At 46.7% G+C, this 19,774-nt stretch overlaps 2 protein-coding genes across 2 annotated transcripts in view; one reads left to right on the forward strand and one right to left on the reverse strand.

Moving 5' to 3' along the window:
* The window catches only part of LOC117045139, a 415,311-nt gene that overhangs the window by 99,462 nt on the left and 296,075 nt on the right, over positions 1–19,774 (forward strand). The window lies entirely within an intron of this gene.
* The window catches only part of PPME1 (protein phosphatase methylesterase 1), a 28,134-nt gene that overhangs the window by 5,341 nt on the left and 3,019 nt on the right, over positions 1–19,774 (reverse strand). The window contains exons 3-11 of the mRNA XM_033145941.1: positions 19,520–19,612; positions 12,605–12,662; positions 10,361–10,412; positions 7,126–7,280; positions 6,223–6,313; positions 3,974–4,039; positions 3,063–3,195; positions 1,485–1,614; positions 186–230 (exon numbers count right to left, since the gene is read on the reverse strand). Of these exons, the coding sequence (XP_033001832.1) occupies positions 186–230; positions 1,485–1,614; positions 3,063–3,195; positions 3,974–4,039; positions 6,223–6,313; positions 7,126–7,280; positions 10,361–10,412; positions 12,605–12,662; positions 19,520–19,612 (823 nt within the window). The remainder of the gene's footprint in view (positions 1–185; positions 231–1,484; positions 1,615–3,062; positions 3,196–3,973; positions 4,040–6,222; positions 6,314–7,125; positions 7,281–10,360; positions 10,413–12,604; positions 12,663–19,519; positions 19,613–19,774) is intronic.

Here is a 19,774-nt window from a genome sequence, read left to right on the forward strand (position 1 = left end):
CCCCATCTCCCAGCTTTAAGAACTCTTAATTGCCAAGGAAAGGGCCGATCTATCGGAGGTCATTGTTAGAATGACATTATCCAGAACCGGCTACCGCCGTCCCTGCCTCCTGCTAGATCCCTCAAAAGCCAATCCCTGTGATCCTCTTGGAAACCAATCGTAGCCCGGGACGCCAGCATATTTACCTTGCATCTGGCCGATGGTTAGATCTTTATCCAGTCTGTCGACACCTAAAAAACGATTCCAGGGCACGGGGAAAGAGAGAGAAGGACGAGAATTTAAAAAAAAACAAAACATTTCAAGTTATTTTGCCCTGCTGGAAATCTTGCAAAGAGGGGTGAAGGAGAAGAGAAGGGGCGAAGCATAATCCAGAACTTGCTGGAATTGCTGCTTTATTAAGGACGGGGGACAACTGACAGGGTTCAGGGATGTTCTGTCTGCCCATCAACTTAAAAAAAAAAAGACGCCGAAAGTCAAATTAGAATATGTGAAATGTTTTTGTACAACCCCCCCCCTTACGACAGCTGTGGTGGCTGATGGGAGTGGTAGTCCAAGGCCGTTTACCTTTTTAGTTTTAGTTGTTGCTTCGTTAACAGTGTTTTATAGACAGCAACGTTTTCACAAGGGCGATTTCTTAATTATTCTACGTTATTTACACTGCATTTGCAATGATCTGTCGCGTTCCATCACACTATGTTTATTTATTTATTGTGTGTGAGCCGCTTTGGGATTCGTTTGAACAAAAAACAGCATAGGAATATGATAAATAAAATCTACTGGCAGAATTGGCACAACCACAGGTTCCGCTTTTGTAAGAACTTCGCCATTTACAGTGTGTCAGAGCCTGAACTTTGGAACTCCCTGCCTATTGAGATCAAGGGAATGGGTGATTGGCTGATGGGTGTGGAAAACCTGTTGACGACTGCTTTTTCCTTTAAGACTATTTGATGTCGTTAACAGGTTTTCCACACCCATTCCCACCACCCTTCTGAGTAATACCCCTCCCCACTCTCTCACTATATATAAGGGTCTGGTGACTTCTGTTTTAGTGTATCTGAAGAAGTGTGCATGCACACGAAAGCTCATACCAAGAACAAACTTAGTTGGTCTCTAAGGTGGTACTGGAAGGAATTTTTTATTTTGTTTTGACTATGGCAGACCAACACGGCTACCTACCTGTAACTTTTAAGTTGAATTACTGAAAGAAACGAACCTTTCCACAATATTCTAATTTTTCGAATTTCACCTGTAGATGCGACCCTCCGAGGGCGGGCCTGAGCAGCCACTCCTCCCTACCCAAAAGGTGATCAGTACCTGGCTGCAGAATGCTACCTGTAAAAAAAACCCTCCCTCCCTCACAGGGCAGACAAAGCCAGGACAATCTGACCTGTGAGCAGTGCCAAGGAGACTTTCCACAAGGAATTGGGGGGCTGCAGTGTCTTTGTGGGGCTTGCAGAAGACAGCGAAGCGAGAAATACACCTACCGGCCAAAAGCAGCAGCTTGGGAACAGAGCAGTTGAGGAAGAGGTTCGAGAGGCCCCGGAACCAGCCATCCCAGTACGTCTCCGTTTTCGCCAGCTCGATCCGCCATGTGTAGGCCACATCCTTCTTGGTCTTTTATTCGGGGTGGGGTTTGGGGTAAGGGAGACAGAAGATGTCCGCTTTAAAATGCCAGAAACGCAATATGCGAGTGTTGGGTTGCAGTCCTCCACATCCCGGAGGACTACAACTCCCATCATCCCCGACCATTGGGGCCAGGCTGGCCAGCGCTGATGGGAGATGGAACCCTTGAAGGCCGCAATGTTTCCCCCAGCCCTGATGTATCCCAGCTTGGAATCCATGGAAGCATAGGAGGAGGGGAAGCTGCCATCAATATTATTCCGAGCACAATTCACAAGTGTTGGTGCTGACCTATAAAGCCCTAAACGGCCTCGGCCCAGTAGACCTGAAGGAGCGTCTCCATCCCCATCGTTCAGCCCAGACACTGAGGTCCAGCTCCGAGGGCCTTCTGGCGGTTCCCTCCCTGCGAGAAGTGAGGTTGCAGGGAACGAGGCAGAGGGCCTTCTTGGTGGTGGTGCCATGTGGAACGCCCTCCCATCAGATGTCAAGGAAATAAACAAGTATCTGACAACTATCTAACAACTAAACATCTGAGGGCAGCCCTATTTTTATTGTTTGATGTTTTACCGTGTTTTTAATATTCTGTTGGGAGCTGCCCAGAGTGGCTGGGGAAACCCACCCAGATGGGCGGGATATACCGAATTTTTCCCTCCATAGGGCGCACCGGACCATAGGGTGCACCTCGTTTTTAGAGCAGAAAACAAGGAAAAAATTTTTTCCCCTGGTTTTCCTCCTCTAAAAGCCCTGGGTTTTTTTGAGGATCAGCTCAAAGTTTTGCAGCTTTTTTGCAAAAGGAGAAAAGCAAAGCTCCTTTTGCAAAGGGGGAAAAGCAAAGAGGAAAAACCCCATTTTTATGGGGTTCAACTCACATTTCTGCAGCTTCTGAAGGAAAGGGAGCCATTTCTACAGTTTCCAGACAGATAATCTAATCAGCCAGTCCCATGTCGCTGGGGAAACAAACAACCTCCCTCTGCTGCACATTCAACAATGGAGTGCGGGGCTGAAAGGGAGCCGTGACTCTTATCTCTCTCCCGATCTCTTGCTGATCAGCTGCTGAGCGGGGTCCTTTCAACACCCCTTTTTCTCTTTGTAAAATAAAAAGCACTATCTGCTTTTGGCCCCTGGGCAATTCGGCTCCAGGGACCACCATTCGCTCCATAAGATGCACGGATATTTCCCCTTACTTGCTAGGAGGAAAAAAGTGTGTCTTATGGAGCGAAAAATATGGTAAATACACCATCATCATCATTATTAGGCTGCTGAAGAAGAATTCAGAGGTTGTGGGGAAAGAGAGAAGAGGCAGCCTATGGGTCAGGGATGCGGAATATCTGTGATTCTCTAGACGCTGCAGTACTCCAACCCCATCACCCCTGCCTGCCCACCCCAACAACAGCCAGAGGCCTGCGGTTATTCTCCCAATCCTGACACGATACCTTCCTCACCTCTGTGTCATCATCCTTCTTCCTTTTGTTCACAGATTCTCCGTTTTCCTCTTCCTCCTCCTCCTCTTCCTCCTCCTCTATGATCCCCTCCACGATGGTTTTGGGACGCCCGGGGCTGGCGGCAGCCTCGCACCTGGTTCAAAGGAACAAGAAGGAGTGATGGAGATCTGGACAAAAAGACCCCCCCAAGTCGATTCAAAACGCTCCACCTCGGCCTTAACGGGAGGGGGAGAAATACCAGCGCGTTACATAGGAAACTGAAGCTATCGTACCCAATGTAGCTCCCAGAATTTTTAGTTTTGGTTTCCAGAATTCCAGGGGCAGAATGCACTGCTTCCTTCCCCGGGCGAGGATGTGGGATTTCTGTAAAAGTCATTGTCTGCGAGGCAGGCGTCACGGATGCAAGATTGCAGTCTGACCACAAAACTGGTAAAAGCTAGTTGAGTGGGGAACCTAACAGCAGAATGCCAGAGTAAAAAGCAACTGCAGATAAGGTACAAGGGAGGGTTCTAACAAATACAGTCATACCTTGGATTTCAAACGCCTTGGCTCCCAAACAAATCAGCTCCTGGACGCCGCAAACCCGGAAGTGAATGTCTATATGACATCCTTTTATATATTTGAACATGGCTATCATATCACCCCTTAACCTTCTCTTCTCCAGGCTAAACATACCCAGCTCCCTAAGCCGTTCCTCATAAGGCATTGTTTCCAGGCCTTGGACCATTTTGGTTGCCCTCCTCTGGACACCTTCCAGCTTGTCAGTATCCTTCTTGAACTGTGGTGCCCAGAACTGGACACAGTATTCCAGGTGAGGTCTGACCAGAGCGGAATACAGTCATATACACAGCCATGTACGAAAACGGGGCAGAAAGAGACGATAAAAGGCAATTGAAGAAGGCGCGACTTACTGTTTGACTTGGCCAACCATAGAAACCCTGGCAGATTCAAGATTCCGTATCTGCCCGCTCTTTACGCTAGAGAAAGAGAAAAGGAAACAGCCATTAGATGCTTTGCAGAGCTCAGCAAGCAGAGAATTGCTTTCCCTACAGGGAACGGCTACATTTTACGGGGGGGACAGGACCCAAAATGAAACCAACTAAGGAGCCAAGTTACGGATTGTTTGCAGTATCACCAGTTACACAATATGATTAAATTAGATAGAAAGAATGGAATTTTGGACCAAAGTTCACAATCTGAAAAAGAACTCCTGCAAAATAAGAATAAACTTTTCTCTAAAATGTATAATTTTTTATGGGGATGGGAAACGAAAGATGTGCTTGTTAAAACTTCAGTGACATAATGGACAATAGATATAGGTCACAATATAGATCTTAACTTCTGGGAGAAACTCAGGGAAAGCGACCAGAAATTTACATCATGCTACTCATTGAAAGAGAACTATTTGAAAATGATTCATAGATGGTACTTAACTCCAAGTAGGTTGGCTAAGATTTATAAAACAGAATCAGAAGAGTGTTGGAAGTGTAAAGAAGTGGAGGGAACGTTCTTCCACATGTGGTGGACATGTAAAATGGTAAAAGGGTATTGGGAAATTATTTATAATGAACTGAAAAAAAATGTTTAAAATTACTTTCTCCAAAAAAACAAAGTCCTTTTTGCTGGGGATAACCCAGACTGAAATTCCCATGTGTCCCATGTGTATTTATGTGTACAACAACTGCGGCCCGTGTTTTGTTAGCCCAAAAATGGAAAGTGAGCGAGGTCCCAACTCAAGAGGATTGGCAACTTAAATTGACAGAATATGCACAACTTACCGTATTTTTCACTCCATAGGGCGCACAGGACCATAGGGTGCACCTCGTTTTTAGAGGAGGAAACAAGAAAAAAAAAAGTACTTTTCTGGTTTTCCTCCTCTAAAAGCCCTGCTTTTTTGAGGATCAGCTCAAATTTGTGCAGCTTTTTTTTTGAAAGGGAAAAGCCCTGTTTTTTTGAGGATCAGCTAAAAGTTTTGCAGCTTTTTTGCAAAGGGGGAAAAGCAAAGCTCCTTTTGCAAAGGGGGAAAAGCAAAGAGGAAAGGCTCCGTTTTTATGGGGTTCAACTCACATTTCTGAAAAGTCTTAAGGAAAGGGAGCCGTTTCTACAGTTTCCAGACAGATAATCTAATCAGCCAGTCACATGTCGCTGGGGAAACAACCAACCTCCCTCTGCAGCACATTCAACAATGGAGGCCTGGGCAAGGGGGCGGGGCTAAAGGGAGCCGGGACTCTTATCTCTCTCCCGATCTTATGCTTATCAGCTGCTGAGCAGGTTCCTTTCAATACCCCCTTTTCTCTTTGTAAAAAAAAAAAAAAGCAATTCGGCTCCAGGGACCACCATTCGCTCCATAAGACACACAGATATTTCCCCTTACTTTTTAGGAGGAAAAAAAGTGCGTCTTATGGAGCGAAAAATATGGTAACATGTAGAATAAGAGAGCAAAATATACATTTAAAGAAGACTGGAAAACATTTATTGAATATCTGGAAAATAATTGTATGCAGTTGAAAACGCTGGCAACAGAGTAAATCGTTTTTCATGGATGTAAAAGTGGAAAACTGATTTGAATGGTTATAGTAAAATATGCGGGGAGGGATGACATGTAAAATGAACCATGGAAAGAGAAGAAGGGAAGTCACTGGGTATTTTAAAGTTTGTAAAATGATTACTTGAAATTGTAAAATAGGAAATTTAATTTTTTAAAAAATAGAGAGCGAGAGAGAGGATTGCTTTCCTAGTAGGTAAAGGTAAAGGGACCCCTGACCGTTAGGTCCAGTCGCGGATGACTCTGGGGTTGCGGCGCTCATCTCGCGGCCAAGGGAGCCGGCATACAGCTTCCGGGTCGTGTGGCCAGCATGACTAAGCCGCTTCTGGCGAACCAGAGCAGCGCACGGAAACGCTGTTTACCTTTCACGCCGGAGTGGTACCTATTTATCTACTTGCACTTTGAGGTGCTTCTGAACTGCTAGGTTGGCAGGAGCAGGGACCGAGCAACGGGAGCTCACCCCGTCGCGGGGATTCGAACTGCCGACCTTCTGATCGCCAAGCCCTAGGCTCTGTGGTTTAATCCACAACGCCACCCGCGTCCCTTGTGCTAGGAAACTGCAAATGGGCTCCCTTTGCAGTGAGCTGCGCAAGATGCCCAAAGTTTCCCCTTTACCTCCATTCGATGGCATTCTCCAGAGATTTGAATGTATTCGGGCGACTCCGAAGGAAATTCTGCATGCTGTTGAGGGCATCCATGGCTGTGCCTATGAACAAGAAGGGGGGGGGGAACCTGGCATGAAGCAAACCAGTGTTTTGCAGAGGAGAGCATGTCCCAACCTGCATGGGATGAAATCAATTGTGCCGATTCGTACTCCTCCTACCCTTATACCACCATAGCAGTTTTTTCTTTTTGATCCATGAGGTCTAGAAACTTACTTGCTTTTTTTTAAAAAAAGAAAGTTTCTAGACCTCATGATTTAAAAAGAAAAACTGCCGTGGTCCCAACTAAAGAAGAATGGCAACTTAAGCCGACGGAATATGCGCAGCTTTGCAGACCTAACATACAGAGTAAGAGAACAAGAAGAACATACGTCTAAAGAAGATTGGAAAACGTTTATTGAATATATGGGGGGAACCCGTGTGCACTTGGAAACGCTGACAGCCCCCCCCCCCCTTCGCTCCATAAGGCGCACAGACACTTTCCCTTACTTTTTAGGAGGAAAAAAGTGTGTCTTCTGGAGCGAAAAATACGGTATTTTAATAATAATAATAATAATAATAATAATAATAATAATAATAATATTTATTATTTGTACCCCGCCCATCTGGCTGGATTTCCCCAGCCACTCTGGGCGGCTTCCAACAGAAATCAAATACAAAAATATCACACATTAAAAACTTCCCTAAAATTGTCAAACTTAATAAAAACTAATACACAAAAAGAAAAACTGCTATGGGCATGCCCGGAGGTTAGCTTTAGTGGAAAGAAAAGGGAACGGGTGGCGGTTGGGGGTTTCCCAGAGGGCCAGCCTACACAGAGAAAGAGGAAAGGAACCAAGGGAACGCCGACTCTTACCTTCCACAACGTCAATCATGCAGAGGCCCAGCAAACTGGGCACCAGGTTGGACGCTGCCGTGTGCACGGCAATAGCCCCGCCCATGCTGTGGCCAATCAGCATGATGGGCGGGGCGAGGTCCCCGTACATGGCTTCCACCACGTTTCCAACGTCCCTGCAAACAGAAAGGCACAATCTGGTTGCTCCTTCCTGCGCACAGGATAATACTTGGAATCACAGGATTGTCGAACCGGAAGGGACCCCGAGGGCCATCTAGTCCAACCCGCTGCAATGCGGGGATCTTTCGCCCACAGCAGCGCTTGAACCCGTGACCCCGAGATTAAGAGTCTCCTGCTAAACCCCCCGAGCGATCCCTTATTTACTGGCATGGGCAAGAGCTCAGAGGCAGACCATCTGCTTTGCGCGCGGAAGGTGCCAGGTTTAATAGTTCGCGTCTCGCGGTAGGCGTGTCTGAAACTCTGGGGAGCTGCTGCCAGTCAGTGTTGGGAGACACAGAACTAGATTGCCCAACGGTTTGCATGTCACCTTGAGCTCCTTGAAGAAAAAGTTGGAATTCACCGTTTCAGCTCAGCAAGGCACGGGCAATGCCAAGGTTGCGGGTTCGATTCCCATATGGGCCACCTGCATATTCCCGCATTGCAGGGGGTTGGACTAGATGACTCTTAGGGGTCCCTTCCAATTCTATGATTCATTCATGTAAATTAGCATACAAATACAATGGTACCTTGGTTCTCAAATGCCTTGGTTCCCAAACACTGAAAACCTGGAAGTGTTCCGGTTTTCAAACATTTTTCGGAAGCCGAACTTCCAGTGCGGCTGTCGCCTATTGTTTCTGGGACGCCTGCACCAATCAGAAGCTGCGCCTTGGTTTTCCAACATTTCGAAAGTCAAACAGACTTCCAGAATGGATTAAGTTTGGCACTTTTGTTTTTGCTATTTATTTTGCATTTTTGTTTTTGAGGTTTTTTTCCGGTTAGTTTGTTTTTATGACTGTGTGGAACCCGGTTCAGCTACTGACTGATTTGATTGTGTGACTGCGGAAATGGATAAAAGCCCCCCATCCAAACAATGACTATCATCAGTGCAGGTAAGGGAAATTTTAATTTTAATTTTTATCATCTGCAATACTGTCTTTTTTATTTTTCATTATTTTACATTGATTATTGCTTTCATTTTATGGATCAATGGTCTCATTAGATAGTAAAAATCATGTTAAATTGCTGTTTTAGGGGTTGTTTTTAAAAGTCCGGAACGGATTAATCCATTTTGCATTGGTTTCTATGGGGAAGCGCGCCTTGGTTTTGGAACGCTTTGGTTTTGGAGCGGACTTCTGGAACGGATTAAGTTTGAGAACCAAGGTCCCACTGTAATTCTTTTTCGTTTGGCTGCTTTCAAGAAGGCAGAAGAAGAAGAAGAAGAAGAAGAAGAGTTTGGATTTGATATCCCGCTTTTCACTACCCGAAGGAGTCCCAAAGCGGCTCACATTCTCCTTTCCCTTCCTCCCCCCCAACAAACACTCTGTGAGGCGAGTGGGGCTGAGAGACTTCAGAGAAGTGTGACTAGCCCAAGGTCACCCAGCAGCTGCATGTGGAGGAGTGGAGACGCGAACCCGGTTCACCAGATTACGAGTCTACTGCTCTTAACCACTGCACCACACTGGCTCTCAGAAGTGAGGGCCTGTTTATTGTCACCCAAAAACGACGGCCGTTTCCCAAAGCCTGCACTATATAATACTAAGGCGGAGACACAGCAGAGCCTGAGGGAGAGGAAAGCGAGGGCACCCTCATTTTCTGTCCTGAGATGCTAAACGTCCCTGAGCATCTAAGCCTCCGAGGGAGAAGAGGGACCACAGCAGCTTTCCCTCACGTTCCTCAGGAGCTCGACACCCGTGAAAAGATGGAAGGCGATCTCCTCGCACTTTGGTTTTGGAACAGACTTCCAGAACAGATTAACTTTGAGAACCAAGGTGCCACTGTACAGAAAACTCCCATTTTAGGCATGACCGAGGCACAGCGCTGAAACCGGAAGTGACCCAGAAACGTCATAAAGACGTCAATGAAACGACAGTAAAAGGCCGAATGGGCTGTTTGCATGCTTTTTTAACGGATTTCCAACTTCATGCAAATGTGCAGTGACACGGATCGCAAACCCTGTGCAAACAGGGAGTTGCCTGTAAATCATAAAGTACTATGGAAGTGCAAACAACCTCTCCTGTTCCGATTTTTGGAATAAGTTGGCAAAAGCAGCATTGTCTCCCTATAAACCTGAACCACATTGGATTTAAGATACTGCATTGGTCTCTCTTACACAAAACTTGCTTTGCCCTTGGAAAACAGATGCTTAGATTTAGTCCAGAAAGATGCTCGGACGAAAGGTACAATAGATTCTTCTTCTTCTTTTTATTATTTTGAAGCAAGTTAGCAACAGCCATTTGTCAAAATCTCTCGCTCCAGGCCACTATCGGGGGGGGGGGGGGAGTCTTTGCAGAAGGGATCTCTCCAAGACCCCGGCGCCGACGCACAAACGTCGCAAACAAACTGCTGTTTTGGGCAGAGCTGCTGATTTAAGACCAAAAGGGAGCAGGTGGCTGCTGGTGGTTTCACAGATGGCCGCCTTGCAAAGTGGCAAATGTCCCTGACAGCGTGAAGGACTCCGTCACCTTCTCAAGGCAGCTATGCCAAGCTGGAGACTCAAGAAAATAAATTTGCAGGCTGGGTAGGATTTCAAAGAGCCTGCCCCAAGAACGGCTGGGCTGCAGCTGAGGACAAGGTAAGGTAAAAGGCAAAGGATCCCTGGATGCTTAAGTCCAGTCAAAGGCGACTCTGGGGTTGCGGCGCTCATCTCGCTTTCCGGACAAGGGAGCCGGCGTTTGTCCACGGACAGCTTTCCGGGTCATGTGGCCAGCAGGACTAAACCGCTTCTGGCGCAACGGGACACCGTGACGGAAACTAGAGCGCACGGAAACTTCGTTCACCTTCCCGCCGCAATGGTACCTATCTATCTACTTGCACCGGTGTGCTTTCAAACTGCTAGGCAGGCAGCCAAATGCCCAGAGCCAGCACACCTCTTTGCATGGAGAGAGTTTTATCGCTTTGATGGATGCTTAAAAACCAGTCTCAGGTCTTCCAACTTCACCCTGATTTCCTCATCAAAATCAAAGGCACCTCGGAATGGGTTGTGTTTATACAGCTGAGAAAACCAAGCACAGCAAGGCTAGATTACGGAACAACCTACTTGGACATCGTCTCCGCGGAGAGATCTTCTGGGTTCCTAACTTTCGTCTCACCTGCAAAGGAAAGCGGATTTCTTTTATTTTATTCGTTTGACAAAATTCATATTCTAGCAAAGCACAACTCTCAATATGACATTTTGGTTCCTGAAATTCATCATCATCATTTTATTTGTACGCCGCCTTTCCATAGTTGAAACTATGCTCAAGGCGACTTACAACATGACCAGATTGACAGAATTACAAACATAACCGGTGTCATAAACAATAAAAAACATCAAAAAGTACACAACCAAATGGAAACTATTTCCACGTAAGTGGTAAGATCTAAAACTAAAGATACAACAATAATATCAGTAACAGCAACAAGCTCTCTCAACCTCCCGTGAACAATACTCCAGCCCATGAATCTGTTCAACAGCCTCAGCTTTTGTAGCTGGAGTCAGTCCGCACTCCACTCTCCCAGGCCAGATGGGAAAGGGCCAGCAAGGTAAGGTACGGGTCTTCCAGGGCTCACAGCCAAGGTGGTATCATTTAATAGATAGAAATTAATTTAAAAGAGGAGCCCTCACTGACCAGCAGCAGCAGCAGCAGCAGTCCTTAATAGCCTGTCAGGATCCGCACCAAGCCAGGTGGAGAGAGGCAAGGGCCGGGCCCTTCAGGCCCTCAGCAGGCAGTCATAGAATCATAGAATCCTAGAGTTGGAAGAGACCCCAAGGGCCATCCAGTCCAACCCCCTGCCAAGCAGGAAACACCATCAAAGCATTCCTGACAGATGGCTGTCAAGCCTCTGCTTAAAGACCTCCAAAGAAGGAGACTCCACCACACTCCTTGGCAGCAAATTCCACTGTCGACCAGCTCTTACTGTCAGGAAGTTCTTCCTAGTGTTTAGGTGGAATCTTCTTTCTTGTAGTTTGAATCCATTGCCCCGTGTCCGCTTCTCTGGAGAAGCAGAAAACAACCTTTCTCCCTCCTCTATATGACATCCTTTTATAGATTTGAACATGGCTATCATATCACCCCTTAACCTTCTCTTCTCCAGGCTAAACATACCCAGCTCCCTAAGCTGTTCCTCATAACGCATCGTTTCCAGGCCTTTGACCATTTCGGTTGCCCTCCTCTGGACACGTTCCAGTCCTCACAATTCATTCCGATTGTGCAGATAAAATGTAACGGACGGAATTCTGCAGGATGTGGCGCTTGTGTGTGAAAACAGCCAAGATCCAAGGATCCCCAGGCATGCACCTCCGGGGGTGGGGGGAGACATCCTTGGTCGCAAGTGGCCGACAGCCAGTTGCAAAACACGCCTGGCAAATTTCAAACAGCGTTCAGAAGCAATGCTGCCTCCAAACTGTGGAGACGGAGCATAGCCAGCATGGTTTGTAGCCCTCCTCTCCTCCATAAATTCGCCTATTCTTCTTTTAAAGCCATCTAGGCTGGTGGCCGTCCCTGCCTCCTATGGGAGGAGGTTCCGTAATTTAACTAGGGGCTACGTTTATTTATTTTATTCACTTTATTTATTAGTTTAAATAAAACCTCAAGGCGGTGCACAATCTGAACTTTCCCGCTTAGGAAAGCATTTGACCAACTGAGCTGCAGCCGAGACCTGCTCTGCGCAATGTTAATGTCTGCTTGTTTTTATTGAATTGTGCGTGCATTTAAAAAGAAAAAGAAAAAAAAAAGACTTCCTGTGTCTTGGCAATCGCAAGAGCCTTTTGATTGAATGGCAGAGTAAAACGTTTTTGGAATAAAATAATTTAACCACACTAGGTGGGGCTAGATGGCTCGATATAATCTTTTAATGAATCCTTCGGAGAGAACTGCCATTTATATTTAAAGTCAGGGAATAATAATAATAATAATAATAATAATAATAATAATAATTTATTATTTATACCCCGCCCATCTGGCCGGGTCTCCCCAGCCACTCTGGGCAGCCTCCAACAAATACCAAAATACAATACAAAGTCACAGTTTAAAAACTTCCCTAAACAGGGCTGCCTTTAGGTATTTAGGTATTTTATTTATCAAAAGCCCTTTCTCTATGCTTCTTCAAGGTTTTGCCTTGGCCACCGTTCAGCAAGATACCTAAATATTTAGGTATTTAGGAAAATACCTTTAGGTATTTTCTGAATGTTAGGTAGTTGTTTATTCCCTTGAATAGAGCGGGTGGTTGGCTGTGGAGAGAAAAACCTACAGCAATACCCCCCAAAAAGGAGTCGCCTTTTATTTCTGAAAGGATTCCTTACCATGTCCTCTCAGATCCAAAGCCACGATCCGGCACTGGACACGGCTGATGATGGCAGACTGCAAGGAAGGAAAAGATTTCATTTATCCGTTTTATTTAACAGGGCTTATAAACGGCCTAATCACCAATACCTGTAAGGCGTTTGCAAAAGTACAGTATGAACTATTGGGAAATAATTTATAACGAATTGGGGGGAAATGTTTAAAAGCACTTTTCCAGAAAACACACACACAAAAAACCCAGTCATTTCTTTTGGGGATAATTCAGGTGGAAATTCCCAGGTGTCAAAAAAGGATATGTATGCCACTACTGTGACCTGTGTTTTGTTAGCCCCAAAATGTAAAATGACCGAGGTCCCAACCAAAGAAGAATGGCAACTTAAACTGATGGAATATGTGTAGCTTGCAGAATAAGAGAACAGAATAAGAGAATAAGAGAACAGAATAAGAGAACAGGAAGAACATACGTTTAGAGAAGACTGGAAAACGTTTATTGAATATATGGGGGGGGGGAATTGTGTACACTTGAAAACGTTGGCAGCGTTAAGATAAATTCAACAGTGAAAACAAGTTTTGATGGATGTAATAATGCAATACTGAATGGTTTATAGAGTGGTGCCTCGGAAGACGAAATTAATTCGTTCCGCAAGACTTATCGTTTTGTGGAAATTTCGTCTTGCGAGGCACCGTTTCCCATAGGAACGCATTAAAATTTAATTAATGCATTCCTATGGGGGGGAAAGTCCGGGGGCCCCTTCTGACCGGCACCGGAGCTGCGCGGCGCCGCGTTTTAAGGCTACAGCGAGTGAACAGCAGCGCTGCTGTTCGCTCGCTGCAGCTTTAAAATGCGGCGTGGTCCGGTGCCGGCTTACAGTGGTACCTCGCCAGACGAATTCGTCTTGCGAAAAACAGCCATAGACGAATTCGTCTCGCGAGTCAACTAAAAACTTGCAAAACCCTTTCGTTTTGCGAGTTTTTCGTTGTGCGAGGCATTCGTCTTGCGGGGTACCACTGTATAAAATATGCAGGGATTTATGTTATGCAAAGTGAACCATGGAAAGAGAAGGAGGGAAGTATTGAAATTTTAAGGTTGCTTAAATAAATATTTTAGATTGAAAAACAGAAAAAATTATTTTATTTATATGTAGAACAATATGAACTATCCACTCAAAATAATGATTATAAAAAGATCAGACATTACGCCAACCTTAAAAAATCAAAAAGCAAGTAAAAGTACACACACATATCCCTGCATTGCAGGGGGTGGGTCTAGATCAGGCTTCCTCAACCTCGGCCCTCCAGATGTTTTGAGACTACAATTCCCATCATCCCTGACCACTGGTCCTACTAGCTAGGGGTCATGGGAGTTGTAGGCCAAAACATCTGGAGGGCCAAGGTTGAGGAAGCCTGGTCTAGATGAACCTTGGAGTCCCTTCCAACTCTACAATTCTATGATACATGTTGAAGCACTTGTCAAAATTACATGCCAGGGAAACTTGCCTGAACAATAATAGATTTTTTGGCAGGTGCTAAAAACAGGATAATAATAATAATTTATTATTTATACCCCGCCCATCTGGGCGGCTTCCAACAGAACATTAAAATGCAATAATATATTAAACATTAAACGCCTCCCTAAACAGGGCTGCCTTCAGATGCCTTCTAAAAGTCTGGTAGTTGTTTTTCTCTTTGACATCTGGTGGGAGGGCGTTCCACAGGGCGGGTGCCACTACCGAGAAGGCCCTCTGCCTGGTTCCCTGTAACTTGGCTTCTCGTAGTGAGGGAACCACCAGAAGGCCCTCAGGAGCTGGACCTCAGTGTCCGGGCAGAACGATGGGGGAGGATAGCGAAGGCATGCTTAATATCAATGGGCAGGGAGTTCCAGAGGATCGGTTCCTTGCAAGCGAGGAATGAACATTGCGTGGCAACCGTCTGTTTGCGATGCGGCCAGTTTGTAAAGCCACGCTCAAGCACCTCCCCTCACCCTGGGGAAGAGAAGGGGCTGCCGGCCAGAGGGAATGCTCCGGTCCAGTTGACTAGTCGGGGGTGGCCTCGGACAAAGAGGGCAGGCAGCTTGGAGCAGCGTAAAGTAGCAAGGAGGCCCCACCAGGAATGTGAATGAAGGGTTGGGGGAAGGAGTGGGAAAACAGTAGGACTGGGAGAAGGCCAAGTCCCTCGGAGGGCCTCCGGTCTTTTAAGTAGTGAACGGGGGGTGTGCAGTGGGGACAAGGCGACCCACTTAAAAAAGAAAAGGCTGAAATGGGGACAAGGTGACCCACATCCCCAGAGAAGGGGAAAAAAACCCGAATTCTGCAGAACCAAGCTTAAATCATTCAAGTGAACATAGGAGTCATAGAATTGTAGAGCTGGAAGGAACCCCAGGGGTCATCCAGTCCAACCCCCTGTGATGCGTGTCTCCTGTTTGGATTAATTTATTCTGCGGGTTTAAACTGTCTGGTATTATTTTTTACCTGATTGTGCTACTTGGGGGAGCTGTAAAAAAAGGGGGCTACAAAAGGACGGCTCTCACGAGTGCTACAGATGCCACCCAGACTCCCCTGCTTCAGAGATTTCAACAGGTTCAGCCAGGATTAGACGGGCTAGAAACCTGACGGAAAATTAAAGCCGAAAGCCGAGGTGCTTCCGAAACCGAATTCTGTGATGAAGGAATTTTGTTCATCGCCATTTCCTCCCCACCTCCCCCCCCAAGGTGGTGTACGTGGATCTTCTCCCCCTCCTCATTTAATACCCACAACAACCCGGTAAGGTAGGCAGGCTGAGAGGCAGTGAACCGCCCCAAGGTCCACCCCCCCCCAGTGAGCTTCACGGCCAAGGGGGGATTTGAACCCTAGTCTCTCCCAGGTTCGAGTCCGACACTCTCACCAATACACCATACTGGAAATGCCATGGTCTGCGGCTGCAGTGGAATGCCAGTAAATTTAAAGCTCCTGGTGTCAAGGTCTCAACGTTTACTTTACTTATTTTAACAATATATACTGCTTCACGATTTAAAACAAAAACAAAAACAACTCTCTATGCAGTTTAAGGTAAAGGGAAAGGGGCTCCTGACCATTAGGTCCAGTCTCGGATGACTCTGGGGTTGCAGTGCTCATCTCACTCTATAGGCCGAGAGAGCCGGCGTTTGTCCGCAGATGGCTTCTGGGTCATGTGGCCAGCATGACTAAGCTGCTTCTGGCGAACCAGAGCAGCGCACGGAAATGCCATTTACCTTCCCACTGGAGTGGTACCTATTTATCTACTTGCACTTTGGCGTGCTTTCGAACTGCTAGGTGGGCAGGAGCTGGGACCGAGCAACGGGAGCTCACCCCGTCATCGCGGGGATTCGAACCGCCAACCTTCTGATCGGCAAGCCCTAGGCTCAGTGGTTTAGACCACAGCGCCACCCGCACAGTTTACATAGAGTTAAATACTCATGAGAAAACACCAACAAATTTAACAGATTTTGGAAACAAGAAGGCACTATAAAATGGTCCAACAGTTAGGGATAAGCAGGCAGAAATAAGGGGATTGGGAACTACTGGGTGGGTGATCAAGTAGAGATTACCGGTAGATCAAGAGAATGGTTGGGGCTGTTCCAAAAATTGCCACTCCTGCTTTCCTGACTACTTACAAATCCAAACAACTAAACAGGAGGAAGATCTTTCTGAGGGTAGGAGCTGTTTGACAGTGGACTCTTCTCTTCTTGGAGGTTTCTAATCAGAGGTTGGATGGCCATCTGTCATGCATAAGAGGGTTGGGCTGGATGACTCTACAATTCTGTAACTTTCAACTCTTGGCATTTACTGAAGGCAACCATCTGCATGCCAACTCCTCCTTAGATCTGAACAGTGATTGAAACCTTTTTGTGTGGAAGATGGAAGCTTTCTTTGCACTGGGTGAATTCTCAGTCGGGAGGGTGGAAATAGGGAAATAGCTCCAGTCTTTCCCAAAATTAAGGGGGGCGGGAGAATTTGCACCAGGCACACTTATGAAAAATAAGCGCCCTGCTGCAAAGACATTGATGCTTCGTGATTTGTTCCTGCCACCTAAATAACATATTTTTGGAATTGCGGTGATTAAGCGCCATTCAGGCTCCAAGGCGGGTTTTTAAAAATAGGCCTTTTGTTCCAGGAAAATCGACTGGGCGGCAAAAAAAAACACAGGCGCACCCGGCAGCGATGGAGAATGCCTGTTGAAAAGGCTCCCAGCAGCTAAGGAGACAAGGGATGCGCTCGGAGGAGACTCTGTTTCAACAGCAACTGCGGAAGCCATTATGCTCTCCAACTTTTAAGCCAGGGATGGGGATCCTGTGGCCCTCTGGACTCCAACTCCCATCATCCCACTGGCCATGTTGGCTGGGGCTGATGGGAGTTGGGAGTCCAACGGCCCCTGGAGGGATCCAGATTCCCCTTTATTTTACTTTATTGTGCTGCAGGAATCCAAGGAAGGACAAACAGGGGCTGGGTTGAGGGAATTTCTGCAAGTCAGTAGCAGCGAAAACCTAGGCATGTCTGCTCAGAAGAAAATCTGGTGCAGGGCAATGTGACTTGCTACCCAGGTAAGCGGACACAGGGTTGCTGCCTTAAGCCAGTTCGGAAGAGCCATGCTGAATCGGGATTTCCCACGCAGTGTTCTGCTTCCATCTGTGGTCCAAGCAAACAGGAAGGCGCCTTAAACCAAGCCAGGTCATTGTTCCATTGAGATCTGTATTGTCTACCCTGACTGGCAGCAGCTCTCCGGGGTTTAGGACAAGTCTACTAGGAGATACAGGGGAGAGTGAGGCCATTGGTCCATGTACCCTAGACTTCACTGACATGGGACCCTTCTGGCTAGGGCTGATGGGAGTTGTAGTTCGGAAACAAATGAGGACACTAGGTTAGGGGGGAACCAGGGCTAGCTTAACTGAAAGCAGCAGCAGCAGCTTGTAGAATTGTAGAGTTGGAAGAAGGGTTCCCTAGGGCCATCTAGTCCAACCCCCTGCAGTGCAGGAATCACAGCTGCAGAATCCCTGACAGGTGACCACCGAACCTCTGTTATCTCCCGCTTGGACTACTGCAACGCACTCTACATGGGGCTACCTTTGAAGGTGACACGGAAACTGCAACTGATCCAGAATGCGGCAGCTAGACTGGTGACTGGGAGCGGCCGCCAAGACCACATAACACCGGTCTTGAAAGACCTACATTGGCTCCCAGTACGTTTCCGAGCACAATTCAAAGTGCTGGTGACCTTGAAAGCACTAAACGGCCTCGGCCCAGTAGACCTGAAGGAGCGTCTCCAACCCCATCATTCTGCCCGGACACTGAGGTCCAGAGCAGAGGGCCTTCTGGCGGTTCCCTCATTGCGAGAAGCCAAGTTACAGGGAACCAGGCAGAGGGCCTTCTCGGTAGTGGCGCCCGCCCTGTGGAACGCCCTCCTATCAGATGCCAAAGAAATAAACAACTACATGACGTTTTAACTGCTGCCATAATTGTATTGTTTATCGTTATATTGTTAATTTAAACTTAATTTTATTGTGTTCCTGATTTGTTTAGTACGGTATGTGTGTCTGGTCTGGGACCATAATAAATTCAATTCAAATATAGGACGTTCAGAAGACATCTGAAGGCAGCCCTGTTTGGGGAAGCTTTTCATGGCTGATGTTTTAGTGCATTTTTGGCCTTCTGTTGGAGGCCGCCCAGAGTGGAAACCCAGCCAGATGGGAGGGTTTAGAAATAATAATAATAATAATAATAATAATAGACCTCCAACGAAGGAAAGCCTGCCACCTTCTCTGTCAAACAGCTCTTGCTGTCACAAAGTTCTTCCCGGTGCTTAGTCAGAAAAAAATTGTCCCTCACCATGAAGCTTGCTATTGGAAGATCCAGGACAAAGCAAATAAAGTTCTTCTTCATGCAGAGTGGTTAAAAGGGTGGGATTCTGTGTTCCTGCTTGACTGGAAGGCTCCTGGAAGTGCAATAATGCCACTATGCTTGCCTGGACGGAGAGGGGTTCATGTGTGTGTCTCTGTATAGTTTTACACACCAACACAATCTCAGAGTTACAGGTGGGTAGCCGTGTTGGTCTGCCATAGTCGAAACAAAATAGAAAATTCTTTCCAGTAGCACCTTAGAGACCAACTGAGTTTGTTCTTGGTATGAGCTTTCGTGTGCATGCACACTTCTTCAGATACACTGAAACAGAAGGCACCAGATCCTTAAATATAGTGAGGGAGTGGGGAGGGGTATTACTCAGAAGGGTGGTGGGAATGGGGGATCAGCTGATAGGTGTGGAAAAGCTGTTGACGGCTGCAATTAGTCTTGCAGGGAAAGGCAAGGGGTGAGATGGCTAAAGATAGAGTGGTAAGATACCAGGGGGTTCAACGATCTTGCCTCCTTGGGATAAAGGTCAGCAGAGACTGTGGTGTCTTTAGGATGTATGGTTTTCTCTTCAAGTCCTATTGCCAGCCCTGCAAGCAGATCTCCTTCTCACTGGAGATGCTTCTACGTTCACAGCAGGTAACCTGCTCTCCGTCGTAGCTGCCGCAGCCTTTAAAAGCAAGGCAACTATTGTGCTGGAAAGCCACACTGTGGCATGGATTCTCACCCCGAAGGAAGCTTTCCAGGTTTATTCTAGTAGCACCTTAGAGACCAACCGAGTTTGTTCTTGGTATGAGCTTTCGTGTGCATGCACACTTCTTCAGATATGTATCTGAAGAAGTGTGCATGCACACGAAAGCTCATACCAAGAACAAACTCGGTTGGTCTCTAAGGTGCTACTGGAAAGAATTTTCTATTTTGTTTCGACTATGGCAGACCAACACGGCTACCCACCTGTAACAGGTTTATTCTGTAAAGGTGCCTCGCAAGCGGAAGGGGATCCGTAAACAACAAAACATTAACCACAGGAAAAAGGCATGCAATCAGCTGTTCACTTACGGTAAACACGGCCCAGGAGAGGGCGGAATGGCCTCCACCATGTAAAAGGAGCAAGACGGGACCCTCGGACCCACTCTTGTAAATTCGAAAAGTGTATGAACAGTTAAGGACGTTGTAACCTTCTCGAAATAAAAAAGAGGAAGACCTCTGAGTTAAGATGCAAGCCGCAACATCGTCTGCGCCTCCCAAGAACACGTCGTCACTCAGTCAACAGGACATTTATAATTTTTTTACGCCCAGAAGACTTTGGCACCG

The sequence above is a fragment of the Lacerta agilis genome, chromosome 4 (assembly GCF_009819535.1).
Source record: "Lacerta agilis isolate rLacAgi1 chromosome 4, rLacAgi1.pri, whole genome shotgun sequence".
Classification (NCBI taxonomy): Eukaryota; Metazoa; Chordata; class Lepidosauria; order Squamata; family Lacertidae; genus Lacerta; species Lacerta agilis.